A 13,969-nucleotide genomic window follows, 5' to 3' on the forward strand; every position below is an offset into this window, starting at 1 on the left:
ACCAACAATCAATTATATAAGTTAATCTAAATATCTAATATATTTCTTGGTCGGCAAGGGTGGGTCTAGGGCAGGTTAGAACCTAGCACTTAGCAGGTTAGGTTTAACATTTAATAAGCCTATTATAAAGGGTGCCTTATATTCACATCAAATTTTACCATATTAAAAAAAGAGAGCCCCGCTATGTCTGCCAAATAGTATATATATATTAAACCTACTAGTTTGATATTTATGGAAGTTCAGTGGCCATCAAAGCTGCCCCGGTACTGGTAGAGTTTGGAGTAGAAAATAGAAAGAAGGTTTAACCTGGAACGGAACCTTAAGAAACACCACTGTGATCACACCCCACATCTGATAGATTGGCTACTACATAGGTAGGTAGCTAGCCACTTTTGCCTCCTCCATCTCATCCTACCCTAAGTATGTCAGATTTTCTTGCACAATTGTCAGCAGCGCCATCTCGCGGCCATGGGGCTGCCAATACAACCGACAGCGACTATGACCGCCAGCTCCGGGATCTGCTTGCATATCTCAAGCAGCCTAGCCTAGTTCCAAGCACAGCCGACCTCAATGAGGTTCTGGAAGTAAGGATACACCCCATGAAGAAACTGCCAGACATGAATTCCGGGAGAACCACGAACTAAAATCTGTACCCTAACCACAGGCCCTCAACCCTGCCATACATAGCTTATCATTCCTATTCCTGCTCCGGCTCCAAATACATCACACCCAGAAAAGAACGAACCGTGACATCCCGGATGATCTGCTACCAGGCTACAATCTATGGAAACACGCAGTTAGGTTTTTGCGTTCATTTGACCCCATTCAGATTCGATACGCTGGTCATGAATGGCGCCAACTGGTTGAGCTCATCGCGAGTGCTGCTCAATTTGTTTCAAAGGTAAGACATCCATCTCAACGAAGACCGTAAACCGACCTTATATTGACCAAACGAAGCCGATTTTAGCTGTTAAAGTGATCAGGGATGCGCTAGAACGATTTGACACTTCCGGCATTTTTACGTCGATACATCAGATGTTCGTCAAACTCGCGTTACACTCGTCATCGTACGCTGATGCACTTCCCATCGTGGATAAATTTCTCTACCAATTTCCTCCCGATACAGAACACGGATGCACCGAACGCCTCTTATGTTCAGTGCAGGCATCCAATGAAGTGTTTATTACTGATTCATCTGGCTTTTCGGGGGATTTAACGTACCGGGATCACCTTCAGTTTTACCTTTACAGTGCGATGATATACATGGCTGCTAAACAATGGGATCGGGCATCCCACTGTTTGAATATCGTTGTATCGTCGCCAACTGCCACTTCAGTGAGCAAAATTATGGTGGAAGCATACAAAAAGTGGACATTGGTAAACCTGCTTGGACACGGAAAGGTGATTCATATTCTTTACGGATATTTCTTTACGCATAATTGGACCTGACCAACACGACACTCTTAGCTCCATCCCACCCCCAGCTTGATCGCACCTCAAGTGATGCGGGTTTACCAGTCACTAGCGAGGCCATACATTTCACTGGCCGAAGCCTTCGAAAAGGGCGACATGCGAAAGTTGGCCGCCGAGATCAACATAGGACGGGCCATTTGGCGAGCTGTATGTCTCAATACACCGCTCCACTGCATTGCCCATGCTGATAACTGTAGGACAACAATTCCGGGCTCGTGTCTCAGGTATTTGAGGCGTACGACAAGTTCGTTATTATAAAACTAGGGATAACATTTTCTGCACTCACGATGCCGGATGTGTTACAACGGGCCTCGCTCTGCTTGAAAGGATCCCATGACGTCGAGGAATTTGTGGTCTCGCTAGTGATGTCAAATGCTTTGAGAGCCTCCCTTTCCCATTCGTCGAGCAGTGAGAATACCACAATGCTACGTTTCGGGCCGACCACACGGACTCGTGGCCTCCGCGAAGAGTATGTACGCGCCAGGCTGATACAGACAAAGCACGCTCTGAATACAATCGCCCGAGGAGTGATACAAACGGATCGTGCTCTGGGTATTTCGAATGAGAATCTTCAATTCATAGTTAAAAACCAGACGTGGAATGGTAACTCGGAGAAGTCTGGGGCGGTGGGTTCCTGCGAGGCGGATGGTGGTGATGTTGGCGACATAGATGAAGATCTCATGGGGAATGCCTACTAATGCTATCCTTGTATGAGGCTATAACTTACGAACAGCCATGCGAGCAAGTAGCACAGTACAATCGAGTAAGTAAACCTACAACAACTGATAGACACCGGGATTAGGGTTAGCGGCCCGAAGGCAGTTGCTCACAGTACCCAAGTGCCCAGTAACGAGCCATTGACCAGTTGCTCAAGAACTAGGCTTATACAACAAGCAAGGCACCGAAAGTATTTCCAAAGAAGCCTTTTAGTACCCCGGCCGCACGATACTGAGAGCTTTCATTGTAGTTGACCACAAACATACCGCACCAAGAACTGCTACATACGTACTGTTGTGGAAGGAACGAGGGGCACTTATCATAGGATTTACCGGCATTATTAAACTCTTCGTCGAAAACAACATTCTGTGACCAAGCAAGCATCATTACTGAAGGTCTTATTTCATCGATTTCTATTAAGAAACTATTCTTAAAGATCTTTCTTTCCCTCTTTTCCAAAAGTACTTTGGTACGTAGTTAGAGGTCGACCCACCAAATGACCAATACCCCACTTAGTCGTCAGGAGTTGCTCGCCCGAACCTTACCTCTTGGCACTTGCTTGAAGATCATCTTCCCATCTCACATATCTTTTGCTTCATCGCAATCTCTCACCAACTTTGAAACGGCTAAGTGTCAACCAGTCAGTGTAATTGGCTCTCGGAATGTCTCTCACGGACTCATCAGCGATTGATATCGCAAAATCTGCGTCCCTGGCCTCGCGTCACCTCGCAACACTATCTGAAGCAAATCGCAACGACGCCCTCGCAGCCCTTCATGATGCCCTTTTGGCGAATAAGGAAGCTATTCTCGAAGCGAATGCCAGAGACCTCCAGGCAGCAAAACAATCTGTCGAAGGCGGCAGCCTCAGCCATAGTGCATTGAAGCGACTCGATCTGTCAAGACCTGGTAAATACGAAGATATGTTGCAGGGAATTCTAAGTGTTAGGAATCTAAAAGATCCCAGTATGCCTGCACCTCTGACCTGTTGATTTTCTTATTTGTGTCCTTTTTCTTGGTGCAGATTTCTGATACTGTTCAAGTTGGCAACGTTACATTAAGGACGCTCCTCGACGATGGTCTTATTCTGGAAAAGGTGGCATGCCCTATCGGGGTTCTCTTGATTATCTTCGAAGCTAGGCCCGAAGTCATTGCGAACATTGCTGCGTTGTCGATAAAATCGGGGAATGCTGCGATATTAAAAGGTCTGCGCGCACAGTAACCTCTATTTTTTCATTCCGAAACCCGCGCTGATGTTCAAAAGGAGGGAAAGAATCCACGGAATCTTTCGTCGTCATCTCCAAGGTGATCTCGGAGGCAATATCGAATACCCAGGTGCCGCAGTCGTCCATCCAGCTTGTGAAAACACGAGCAGCTGTTTCCGACCTGTTGGCACAGGACTCGCTTATCGATCTCGTTATACCCAGGGGGTCTAATGATCTTGTCCGATTTGTGAAAGATAACACGAAAATACCAGTTCTTGGTCATGCAGACGGTCTCTGCTCCGCCTATATTCATTCAGACGCCGACCCAGAAGTTGCTGTCAAGGTTATAGTGGATTCAAAAACCGACTACCCGGCCGCTTGCAACTCGTTAGAAACCTTGCTCGTACACCATAGTGTTCTAAAAAGTGTTTTGTTGTTTGTGGCCAAGGGGCTAATATCTAAGGGTGTTATTCTCCGGTGCGACGAGTCCTCCAAAGCTGCCCTCATGGAAAGTTTGACCTCCACGGAAGCAGAGTCGCTTCAGGATGCTCATGACTCCGACTTTGGAACTGAATTTCTTGATCTTACGCTGGCTGTTAAAACAATATCTTCCGACTCGGCTCTCACTAGCGTCGAAGCAGCAATAGCCCATATCAATTCGCACTCTTCCAAACACACGGACATCATCGTGACCAAGGCGGAGGATATTGCAAACATTTTTATGAAAGGTGTTGATAGTGCAGGCGTATTTTGGAATGCATCAACAAGATTCGCAGACGGAATGAGGTATGGATTTGGCACGGAAGTTGGTATCAGCACCAACAAGATACATTCTAGGGGACCGGTTGGCTTGGATGGGTTGACCATCTATAAGTATCTGATTCGAGGCGATGGCCACAGAGCTAGCGATTATTCAGATGGGCTCCAAGGAAAAAGGTATAAGCACCAGAATTTACAGATACTGTAGTTTCGATATTTGAATTCAAGGAGGTTTAAACATATTCATTTTTCCTTATCCCGATCGACGCCACCTACCGGAAGTTATCGTTCAATCAATGGTATGTCTCTACATGTAAGCCAGCTCGGTGGCGGCGGCTATGGCTCGACAGGTTTCAATAAAGACACGGCCTCGTATGACACCTCAAATTCATCTTGGAATAACCTGCTTGCCACGACATTCTCAACTATTCCTTTCAGACCTTGAAACCACGAGATCTTCTGCGACCACGAGCTCTCTCGAACTTCCGACCCTTGCTTCGCACATACGGTTTCTAGCCAAGATTAGCATACAAACAAAATTCCCCAGAGAAATACAAGGAGCACAAACCTTATGCTTGTGAGGACCAAAGCCGAAGTGCTTCACGGATTCCCTGGCATTCTTGGGGCCACGAAGGAGGAGGGTGTTTGCTCCAGTTGGTGCTCGTAGAGCAAGTTGATCCAAAGTCAGAGTCTCACCACCGGCCTTCTCGATGCGAGCCCTAGCAGTAGAAGTGAAGCGTAGGGCAGCCACAGAAAGCTTGGGGACAGTAAGGAGGCGGTTGTCATCGGTAACGGTTCCGATCACAACGATAGTTTTGCCTTGGTGGGACTCGGTTACATTCGAGGCGATGCGGGAAAGCGAGACGGGTGGGCGGTTGATACGGGACATGAAAAGGCGGCGCAATACAACCTTGTTGAAGTTCGATTCCGTGCGGCCTGTAATTTGCGAGTTAGCCCTCAAATGTCCCTTTTCACCAAATCGGCAGATGTTCAAGATCGGTCATACGGGCAAGGAAGCGGTAGAGCTTCACAAGAACCTGCAAGTAAACATTCTCGCTTTTCGGCGCTTTGCGATGGGTGCTGCGCACATGGTGGCGGTCCAAGTCGATACCTATTTGTCCGCCGATAATCAGCAAGATTCGCTTGAGTAGAGTGAAAAAGGAGTGCGTTAGGAAATAACGCGAGTCCCTATTCAATTGTGTCTGTCAAGACTCATAATTTTGTATATCGTCTGAAACTTACCCATGGCTGCTGGAGAGTTTTCGACTTCGAAGTTGGCTGACTGTCGCACCCAGATGCAAAGCGAAGCCGTCGAGGGTTTGAATAGACGATTTTCAGATGGACGGTGTGTGCGGGTTGAGCCCTACGCTAATACATTTTGAGAAACACCTGGGCTGGGTCGGGGGATGCAACGCCGGATCCGATTTCTTGGCTCAGTTGAGACGGAGACGGGACGCTTCAATCGTACCCGATGCAGTAGAGCATCTCGTCAGAAAATGGAGACAGGATTTACTGGGTTATTAACATTTTCCTTCTGCTATTCCTTTCATAACACATATCGCAAAGTGGAGTGAATAATACTGAGCATTCCCTGACATCCCTATTTAAGTTGTTTGTGTTAGTATAGTAACGTAAGAAAATGGCCGTTTCTATTATTGCAAATTGAAAGGACCCTTCCCGGTTTACTGTCGACACCGTAGTACTAGCAAGGCACGAGGATAGAGTTTTGAATGGTAGATCAATATGGAATAAGTAGCTACTACTTGTACGTAGGGTCGCGTACTACGTATGGTTGGTCATTTTGCTGAGACCACTTGAGCCACCAAAGGCAAGACACCCGCAATTCATATAAACCATCACCTTTCGTCTAATCCCAAAAAGAAATCCCGAGTTAGCTCAAAACTGAGCCAACTACTGGCCATACTCGGTGCCACTTTGAGCAGATTTGGCGCGACGCCCTTGAAAAGACCGCGCATTCCTTCTTCAGCCACGATAACCTTCACCGCATCAAAAATCGATGCGTATTGATAACCCATGTTCGACATCGTATTGATCTGGAAGCGTCGCCGAAGGACATCACTGAAGTGCGGTTAATATAGTGAATAATAAAACGAGGGGCAATTGTGATGGTCCAACGGATTAAACTTACAATGGATATGTGCATGTCTGCGCCACTGCCCCCGAGATAGCACCGGCTAGTAATTTACGAAGGGCACCGGGTGTAGAGTCCCCCTCGGGGGTCAGGTATTTACGGACTGATTCATATGTCATGAAATTAAGACCAACCTAAAGAAAGTTAGCCAACCAAGACCACCCGCTAAAGATCTTCGAGTGGCCACCATACATATGGTGCAACACCGGCAACAGTTGGAATGATACCGCGGTAAAGCGCTAGGAGTCCGCCTTCATTCTTATAGATCAAGACCATGGTGGTAAGCATGCCAGGCAATTTTTCTCCGGCCATTTCTCGTTTGAGAGCGGCAAATGAAGCCGACTGAATAGACAATCTAGTGCGGACAATATCAAGAGGATATGTGATGACGACCGATGTGATCCCGGCCGCGCCTCCGCACACAAGTCGGTGTATTGGCGTCAAGTCCGCATTTGGCGAAGGCTCCGCAAACTGCAAATGTTAACACTTTCGTTCCAGAAAAACGTAACGTCCGGCTAAGAACTCACTCTTTTATAGAAGTTATAGCTCCCAAATTGGACCGCCGAGTAGGGTATAATCCGTATACAATTTGTGCCATTCCCTCGCAGGAAGCCTCGCCAGCCTTCTTCCTTTCCAATCTTTTTAAGAGCCTGCCAAATGGACAGCCTATACTCATCTCTACCAACCGTCTGAATCTGGAGTAGAATTTTCAAACGTTCGAGTGGTGACACGATGGTTCTGGATACAGCACCCGCTACACCCCCAGCAAGGAAAGCTGCCGTGACGGGATCGGAAACTGTCGTTTTAATCCCATATAAGAGAGAGGCATTCCCCGAGAACGGCCCCTGGGCATTATTAGCGGGAGTAATAAGTAGTTTTGAAAACCATGCTCTCTGCTTACCTTATTTGATGGGGGTGGTGGTAATTGAGAGATTTTCGACAAAGCGTCTTTGCCATCGCCATCCGGTCGTTCATGCCGGGTAGCATCCTGGCGATCTAGGCTCATACTGGGCTAATAAATGCGAGGATCTAACAATAGATAACCAAATCGTCTAAAAGTAACTACAGGCATCGAGCCCGATGTTACTTACGAATGAACAGTTTTCGCTCACTCGTATGCCAGTGTATCGTGCTATGCCAACCAATCCCAGCCTCAAGCGTATATATATATATAGACCAATATGCAGCAAGGTATCGAGATTTGGATATTCGGTCTTTTGAATGCTTCACTAGCCATGTGTATGTGGTTAGAGCTGCATCGTGCAACAGAATGAAACAAGTAGAAAAGCCGGCTGAAAAAACCCCTCCCCCAAAAAAGATGGATAGCGCTTTTGAAGAATTTCGGGACGCGGAAAGCCTGGATAATAAATCAGAGTATGAATAAATATGACGAGCTGATCGACCTCTGAAGTTCGCGAATGTTGGGGGTATTCATTCCAATTCGGTCCCGGTTCGGGAGCGTAAGATGGTTCCGATAGCCGCCTGGAGAAAGTCGGAGAAACTCACCACGTCGGGTTCCATAAAACGACCTCCAGGCTGGGAACCTCTTGCCCTCTTCAGGCTCTGGTAAGCTGTTGTTATTTTAAGCACGCGGCAAGTTAAGTTGGTTATAGTTAACTAGTTCAATAGTATTAATCCTCAAACCCTTCTGCTTATTTCCCCTTGAAATATTCCTCTCACTGTCCTTAAAGTGATCCCAGCAGATGTGTTAGTTTGATAATTAAAATCTCAAGAGGAAAATAGCAGTCTCTCGCTCACACCTTACAGGGATCATTCAACTAGACAGTCTGGCTTTACCAGAACATGTAAATATAGAAAGCGGAAATTTTTAATGTTGATATAAATCTACCCCGAGTCTCTGCAGGAGGTAGTCTAGAATACCACTTACTATACTATAGTACTCGACGCTTTTAATAGTTGTTGTTGGCGTCATTAAAGTGTTTGCTTGGAATTTGGATACGTACGAGGCACCACTTCGCTTTTGGCGTACGCCGCCGCCTCTAGCCAACTAAAATCATCCCTGCTCAGTCTTTTTGTCACTTCCTACCTTCACCTCACTCGGGTCCTTTAATTAGTCGACGCCTCCATCCAGTATCCCTTTCGATCGAGTATTTCTGCCAGCAATTCATCATCATGTCCCGTCCTGGTACTACGCTATACGTCACTGGCTTTGGCCATGGCACCCGAGCTCGCGACCTTGCCTACGAATTCGAACGGTATGTGCCGCTCGTCGATTGCCACGCGCTACCATGATGCATCCGAACCGCATCTCCCTCCACCTTCGCTGTTCTTCTCGGTCGGTCCTCGCAATATCGGCGCCGGAGATACCTCCTGTCATGTTATGAAAGATCTTGTCCCACTAGACGTCTCCATTCCAATCGAATCTCCTAATCCGTCATTTTTCTCTACATTGTACTTTGCACTTCTGCCGTCTTCCTATTCCTACTGTGCCTTCGCATCATTTCTGCTATTCACATACAATGCCTCTACATATCGTACTAACTTTACCTAGGTACGGGCGTCTTGTTCGATGTGATATCCCTGCACCGCGTACCCCTTCCAGCCGCCTGTATGTTCTCACCAAATATTTTTCACCTCAACAACATTGACATCTATCCCAGGTTCGCATTTGTGGAGTATGAGAGTCGCCGTGATGCAGATGACGCATATCATGAGATGCATAACAAAAGGATTGGCCGCGATGATTTATTAAAAATCGAAGTAAGTTATATCTTCATGGCTACATATCCTTATATTTTAACGTCATAACCAGTGGGCAAGGACCCCGCCGTCTGCCTCATGGCGCTTTGATTCCGGCCGTGACCGCCGGCGCGACCGCACTCCACCTCGCCGTGGTAGATCACCCTCTCCCCGACGTGCTCGTGGAGACTATTCGCCACGCAGAGATGACAGGTATGAGCGTGAATTTGATAGAAGCGACCGTGACTATGAACGACGTGACCGTGACTATGACCGCCGAGACCGCGACTACGACCGTCGAGACCGCGACCGTTCTCGTGACCGTTCCCGCAGCCCCGACGAGAGGGATCGCGACATCAAGGATGACCGAGAAAGACGCGACGAGGAGCGCGAGCGGCGTGACGAGGAGCGCGAGAATGGCCCGAACGGCGAAGACAGGAAGGGTGAGTTCCCGTTTTCCCAACTAGCTTCCGACATCTGCTAAATAAGACAGTTCCATTGGAACCCTTGACGTCCGCTCACGACGAGCTTGACACTGCTGAGTAGATTGTCTTTGCGAAGAAAGTATAACGCTCCATTCCACTCCATTACTTGTCGGGCTCATGAGAGACTCGATGGCATACTGACAACTTCTTCACTAAGCACGTGGCCTTCTAAATTGTTCTGAACCGGTCTTTGGTCCGGAGGCTTGTTTTCGCCTGCCTCATCACCGCACTCTTGATTAATCAAACTTATTTAACTTTCTGTTCAATTTGATTCTCCCCAGTTACACTTTTATTCGCCTTTTTTGTGTGTTTATTTTTGCCACACTACTGTCTTCCTGCCACGTCACGTTTGTTTTTGCTTTTTGCCTTCTCTTACTGTTTGCTCTGCCACCTGACTTTGCAGGTAAAGCTGAACGGGGGCTGGAAAACCAAAGAAAGGGAAAGCGGGTTGGTAAAGAAATAACGGCTAAGTGCTCTTTACCTCTGGCACGGGTGGTGTTCATATATTGTATAGAAGCCGGAATCAGTTTCGAACTCACGCCGATCGGTTTATTTTCCTTTACCAATCCCAATTCCACCTCCGCCGAATCACATCGTCCTTACGTTGATTCCGATGAAAGCGGTCCGTTCGTTTTCGCCTTCCGTCGCAGATTAATATAAAACGATTATAATCCTCATCCTCGCCCATGACATTCCGGCCGTGATCGTCGATAGCCGTTTAAAACTGCAAGGGGTGTCGTTACTAGTAGCCGTAGGATTCCAGTTTACTGTATCCAATACCACTTGGGGGATCCAGGTGCTCTTGGAGGTAGGTAGGTCCAGCGAGATACGCATAGTCACCGATCTTGGATTTTATTTGGTTGTGCAGTGTGCTCCGCTTTGTTTTCAAACGGAGTTTATTAGCTGCTAGCCTGCTCATACTTTAAAGATGCCATTGCGGTTAATAATCGGCCCTTGACACAACGACTGAAGTTGATTTGTAACTGCAGATTAATTTAACTCGGGCTACGTAAGTAGAGGCAACTCTGGTGGCCTCTCTTCCTGTAACAGCCCTAGATAGTTTTAGGTATCATGCACGGGAGTTTTACCGATGAACGTAATACAGTAGTACGCAGTATTATGGAAAGAACGAAGGGGCATGGTGTTTTACCTACTTCATTAAAACTCTATATCTTGAACAACCATCTATTGCCAAGCTCGTTTACCGGACGTCTCTTAATATTAATACCCCGTGAAGAACCAATTCTAAAGTCTTTCCATTCCTAACATCCAATGTGCCAAGGTTTGTACTTACAGCAACACCAGCTAGTAGTAAACATTACAGTGGTTTTAGTTTATATCGCAACACTGTCGGAAATCCACTATGAAATATTTTGGAGAGCCTCCATCAATACAAAAATAGTAATATTGTTTTTGCACTTATTTTTTATTTTAAATGACAATTTTAGGTGCCAATAACCGCACCATAAGCATAACAAGAACAGTTTAGTAGAGTAATGTGGGCGAGATAGCACTGCTGAGCCGACTTCGACGGCCACCAGCACCTCTTCCTCCACGACCTCTTCGTCCACTACGCTATTCTTTCCTGAGCTTCCCTACTACATTTTCTCATGTGTAGCCATAAGGGATCCTAAGTAAACGAAAAATTAGAGCTATATCCTCGGTATAAGTAGTTACCTATTGGAGAGCACTTACCGATAAAGGTAGTCACCAGGCGAGACCGAACCTGGCAGATATCCTCAGGCACCAGCCAAATAGTTGCACCTAGCTTGCGTGCGATACTGATGCTGAGTTTTGCGTTCGCATAGGCCTGTTCATCAGTCTGGCCTGGAGTTACAAGATCATAATCAACATAGGAGGCTTTCATTCCGTTAAGCACATCGAGCAGGAACACGCCGGAGCCAATTGATTGATCCTTGAAGCTGCGGATGGAAGAGTTGCGGCCACCTTTGCGGGACATATCATTGCCCCACCTGATCATTTCTGAATCGGTGATTTCGCGCTTACCCAGTCGACTTGCCAGGCTTGAGAGAGTGTTGGTGATATCCCGCCTCATCAGCTGCCACACCAAGCCCAGTGTTAGGGTCCGTTGGCCATCGGTAATATCTGCTCCTTGAACACCCACCAAGGAGAAACCGTGATATTTACCAAGTTCGATGGCGTAGTTGGTGTTCTCTACTGCCTTGAATCGCATCATCTCTTGTCCCGATGCTGGCGGTTTGTTGACGTGTCTCCAGTTGACACTGCCAGGAATAACCTTGTCGTATGCCTGCATCAAGATGGCTCCATCGCGAAGGTCATCAAACAATGAATTGACGGCGGGCTGCACATCGAGTGAATTTAGCCACAAGGTAAAGACTCTTGCCTCCCGCTCCCCTTCGGCGTCAAAGTCCTCAACCTCCAGCTTTTCCTCCTCGGTAATAGGGTCAAGACCAGGTATGGTGTTGAATAGATTAGCAACAAACGCAAGGTTAAGTTTTGGATTCCCTGCAACAAGTGATGTTGGAGTCAAGAATTTGCGACAGTTCAACTTTTCCGCGTTTGTCAGCACGTCATCAGCACGTTGTAGTAGGTCTCGAGTCTGGAGCGGTTGTCGTGAGCAAAGTTCAGGTGCCAGTTGATTTAGGAGGACGGTGTAATTCTCGCCGTCTTTTACATCGGTGGAGAAATTTGTAACCCTTTTTGGAAAGATGACGCTGTTAGCTCTCAATCTGTAAGGCAAAAAAAAACCAAATAGGCATTTGGATTATGCATGGGTGGGGGATTCCAATATCGCTTACCTTCGCGGCCATTGCGCGTTTTTTAAGTGGTAATTGAACCAGCGCAGTAATATCTGCTCAGGAGGGAGACGTAGGAATTGCTCCAATGTCTCATCCTCTTCAAGAAGCCTGTACAGCTCGGGGTGGAGTTTGATGTCAATTTTCCCGAGCAGACCGCGGCGAATAATTTGCCAAATCAAGCCTAAGATAAGATGTTCTCGCACTTCTATAATGTCGCCACTTCCGATGTTTACGACCGAACATCCGATCCCCTTAGCCGAGTTGATGACAATGTTGTTGTTTTCGGTCATGTGGAAAGCATTGAGCTCCTTTATTTTCCTGCCAGATTTATTCAAGACGCGCTCATCGATCGTATCTGGAACGCTGTCGTTGATCAGTTTGGCCAAGACTAACCCATCTTTGCATTTATCGAACATCTCGAAAGTATCGGTAGGAAAGGGTAGAAGGTGTCCAATATCCGGGTCACCAGCGAGGACAGCATTGATATGCCTCGTGAATTCAGTCCTCTCATCTTCGTTGATTGTGTGCGTCACATTCGAGGAGGAACCTTGGACATGGATTTTTCCTCCTAAACTACCTTTCGAGGCGTGTCGTGGTGCATTGGGGGCAGTTGCAGAAACCGGGTCTCGAACAGGTGCGCCTTGTGCCGAGCCGGAGCGAAGTTTGGCAATGAGCTTTGAATCATGTTCAGCTGCTTAACAATCAAAGGATATATGTTAAGCGGGGGTGCTCACATCGACATAGTCTTCAAGTTCTACTCGACGAGAGCTATCAAGCTCTACCTCTTTTAGTGTTTGTCTCACTGTGTCGTAGGGTTGACGCTCTGATTGCTGTGTGGCTTTGATCACCGTGCCCTCATCTATATATCCCTTGTCGTCCACATCTAACTTCCGGAACGCATCCTGGAGAGAAAAAATCTCACCCTGCTCAAACTGCGGGTACTTCCTACAAGATGCGATTAGAGACTGTGTGAAGTAAAAAGAAGGCAGGGCAAAGGGTGCGAAGAATAAGCGGGCGTTCAACGAATGGGGCAACGAACCTTTGAAGTCTAATCACATTCATTTTGCTTGGTGCTCTCAGGTCTAGGAAGAGGGTGTCGATGATTTTCAGAAAGGGCAGGGCTTTGAAGAGTCCGCTTTCCGACACGGACGAAGGAATTGACCGATGAGTAGGTCTTCAAAGCGGGGAGCAGGGAAGGAGGGGGCATAAGAGTGCCTGTGAGGGTGTGGCTTTGACGATACACTGTGGGGGGCTGAGGTTTAAGTACTCCTACGTACTCGAGCCGTACTATCCATATTTAGGTAGCCTAAGCCGTGGCTCAGGCAGATGGATATTTACTGTACTAACCTTACAACGGAGCGGGGCGGGGTCGACAGCCGTAAGATCGACTCGGTGCCTATCCTCAACAGCGAGATCCCGTATTACCGCGCTTTTGAAGACCATACCACGAAATAATACAAGTGTGTCAGAAACATGAACTATCGACATGCTTCAGACTAACATCAGAGGTGGAGTATAGATAAATTGTCTTGTTATTTTGTACATACATCTAGACGGTTCCCCCGGGGATTCTACCAGTCCTAACCGATGATGTAATTAACAAAGCGCTAACTTACCTAACCAGGTATCCCTCACTTGCCCGAGTGGCTGAGGTAAGACCACAAAGCAAACCAAGTTACGGGCTGCCTTTGCCCTCAAACT

At 47.2% G+C, this 13,969-nt stretch overlaps 6 protein-coding genes across 6 annotated transcripts; 3 read left to right on the top strand and 3 right to left on the bottom strand.

Annotated features, from left to right (window-relative positions):
• Positions 1–422: 422 nt before the first annotated feature.
• ASPVEDRAFT_82550 (putative COP9 subunit 3) lies at positions 423–2,171 on the top strand (the record flags this gene model as incomplete). Its single annotated transcript, XM_040817215.1, has 5 exons — positions 423–584; positions 665–901; positions 958–1,401; positions 1,468–1,620; positions 1,671–2,171. 5 exons carry the CDS (start codon positions 423–425, stop codon positions 2,169–2,171), a joined length of 1,497 nt encoding a protein of 498 aa, XP_040666761.1.
• Positions 2,172–2,852: 681 nt separating this feature from the next.
• ASPVEDRAFT_130520 (glutamate-5-semialdehyde dehydrogenase) lies at positions 2,853–4,359 on the top strand (the record flags this gene model as incomplete). Its single annotated transcript, XM_040806732.1, has 3 exons — positions 2,853–3,153; positions 3,231–3,392; positions 3,452–4,359. 3 exons carry the CDS (start codon positions 2,853–2,855, stop codon positions 4,357–4,359), a joined length of 1,371 nt encoding a protein of 456 aa, XP_040666762.1.
• Positions 4,360–4,585: 226 nt separating this feature from the next.
• Positions 4,586–5,397, bottom strand: ASPVEDRAFT_52039 (60S ribosomal protein eL18; the record flags this gene model as incomplete). Its single annotated transcript, XM_040814566.1, has 4 exons — positions 4,586–4,663; positions 4,720–5,087; positions 5,158–5,262; positions 5,394–5,397. The coding sequence occupies 4 exons, from the start codon at positions 5,395–5,397 to the stop codon at positions 4,586–4,588; spliced, it is 555 nt and encodes a 184-aa protein (XP_040666763.1).
• A 610-nt stretch (positions 5,398–6,007) lies between these two features.
• On the bottom strand, positions 6,008–7,309 carry ASPVEDRAFT_130316 (putative mitochondrial carrier protein; the record flags this gene model as incomplete). Its single annotated transcript, XM_040806708.1, has 5 exons — positions 6,008–6,230; positions 6,301–6,437; positions 6,496–6,774; positions 6,831–7,148; positions 7,205–7,309. 5 exons carry the CDS (start codon positions 7,307–7,309, stop codon positions 6,008–6,010), a joined length of 1,062 nt encoding a protein of 353 aa, XP_040666764.1.
• Positions 7,310–8,430: 1,121 nt separating this feature from the next.
• ASPVEDRAFT_40524 (uncharacterized protein) lies at positions 8,431–9,792 on the top strand. Its single transcript, XM_040812171.1, has 4 exons — positions 8,431–8,872; positions 8,925–9,024; positions 9,077–9,446; positions 9,497–9,792. The coding sequence occupies exons 1-4, from the start codon at positions 8,784–8,786 to the stop codon at positions 9,547–9,549; spliced, it is 612 nt and encodes a 203-aa protein (XP_040666765.1). The 5' UTR covers positions 8,431–8,783; the 3' UTR covers positions 9,550–9,792.
• A 1,045-nt stretch (positions 9,793–10,837) lies between these two features.
• sac6 (fimbrin) lies at positions 10,838–13,827 on the bottom strand. The gene is made up of 5 exons (XM_040809064.1): positions 13,308–13,827; positions 13,003–13,213; positions 12,269–12,942; positions 11,184–12,166; positions 10,838–11,118 (listed from the first exon to the last, which is right to left on the bottom strand). Exons 1-5 carry the CDS (start codon positions 13,328–13,330, stop codon positions 11,087–11,089), a joined length of 1,923 nt encoding a protein of 640 aa, XP_040666766.1. The 5' UTR covers positions 13,331–13,827; the 3' UTR covers positions 10,838–11,086.
• Between the last annotated feature and the right edge of the window lie 142 nt (positions 13,828–13,969).

Source organism: Aspergillus versicolor (assembly GCF_001890125.1).
Source record: "Aspergillus versicolor CBS 583.65 unplaced genomic scaffold ASPVEscaffold_4, whole genome shotgun sequence".
In the NCBI taxonomy this organism is placed as follows: Eukaryota; Fungi; Ascomycota; class Eurotiomycetes; order Eurotiales; family Aspergillaceae; genus Aspergillus; species Aspergillus versicolor.

Coding starts and splice junctions, on each gene's coding strand:
- sac6 (XM_040809064.1), bottom strand. CDS start 13,330: ATGAATGTGATTAGACTTCAAAG. Junction 12,943..13,002: donor AACTTGAAGACTATGTCGAT/GTGAGCACCCCC, acceptor CATGATTCAAAG/CTCATTGCCAAACTTCGCTC. Junction 12,167..12,268: donor AACGCGCAATGGCCGCGAAG/GTAAGCGATATT, acceptor CTTTCCAAAAAG/GGTTACAAATTTCTCCACCG.
- ASPVEDRAFT_40524 (XM_040812171.1), top strand. CDS start 8,784: ATGCCTCTACATATCGTACTAACTTTACCTAGGTACGGGCGTCTTGTT. Junction 8,873..8,924: donor CGTACCCCTTCCAGCCGCCT/GTATGTTCTCAC, acceptor CATCTATCCCAG/GTTCGCATTTGTGGAGTATG. Junction 9,025..9,076: donor ATGATTTATTAAAAATCGAA/GTAAGTTATATC, acceptor CGTCATAACCAG/TGGGCAAGGACCCCGCCGTC.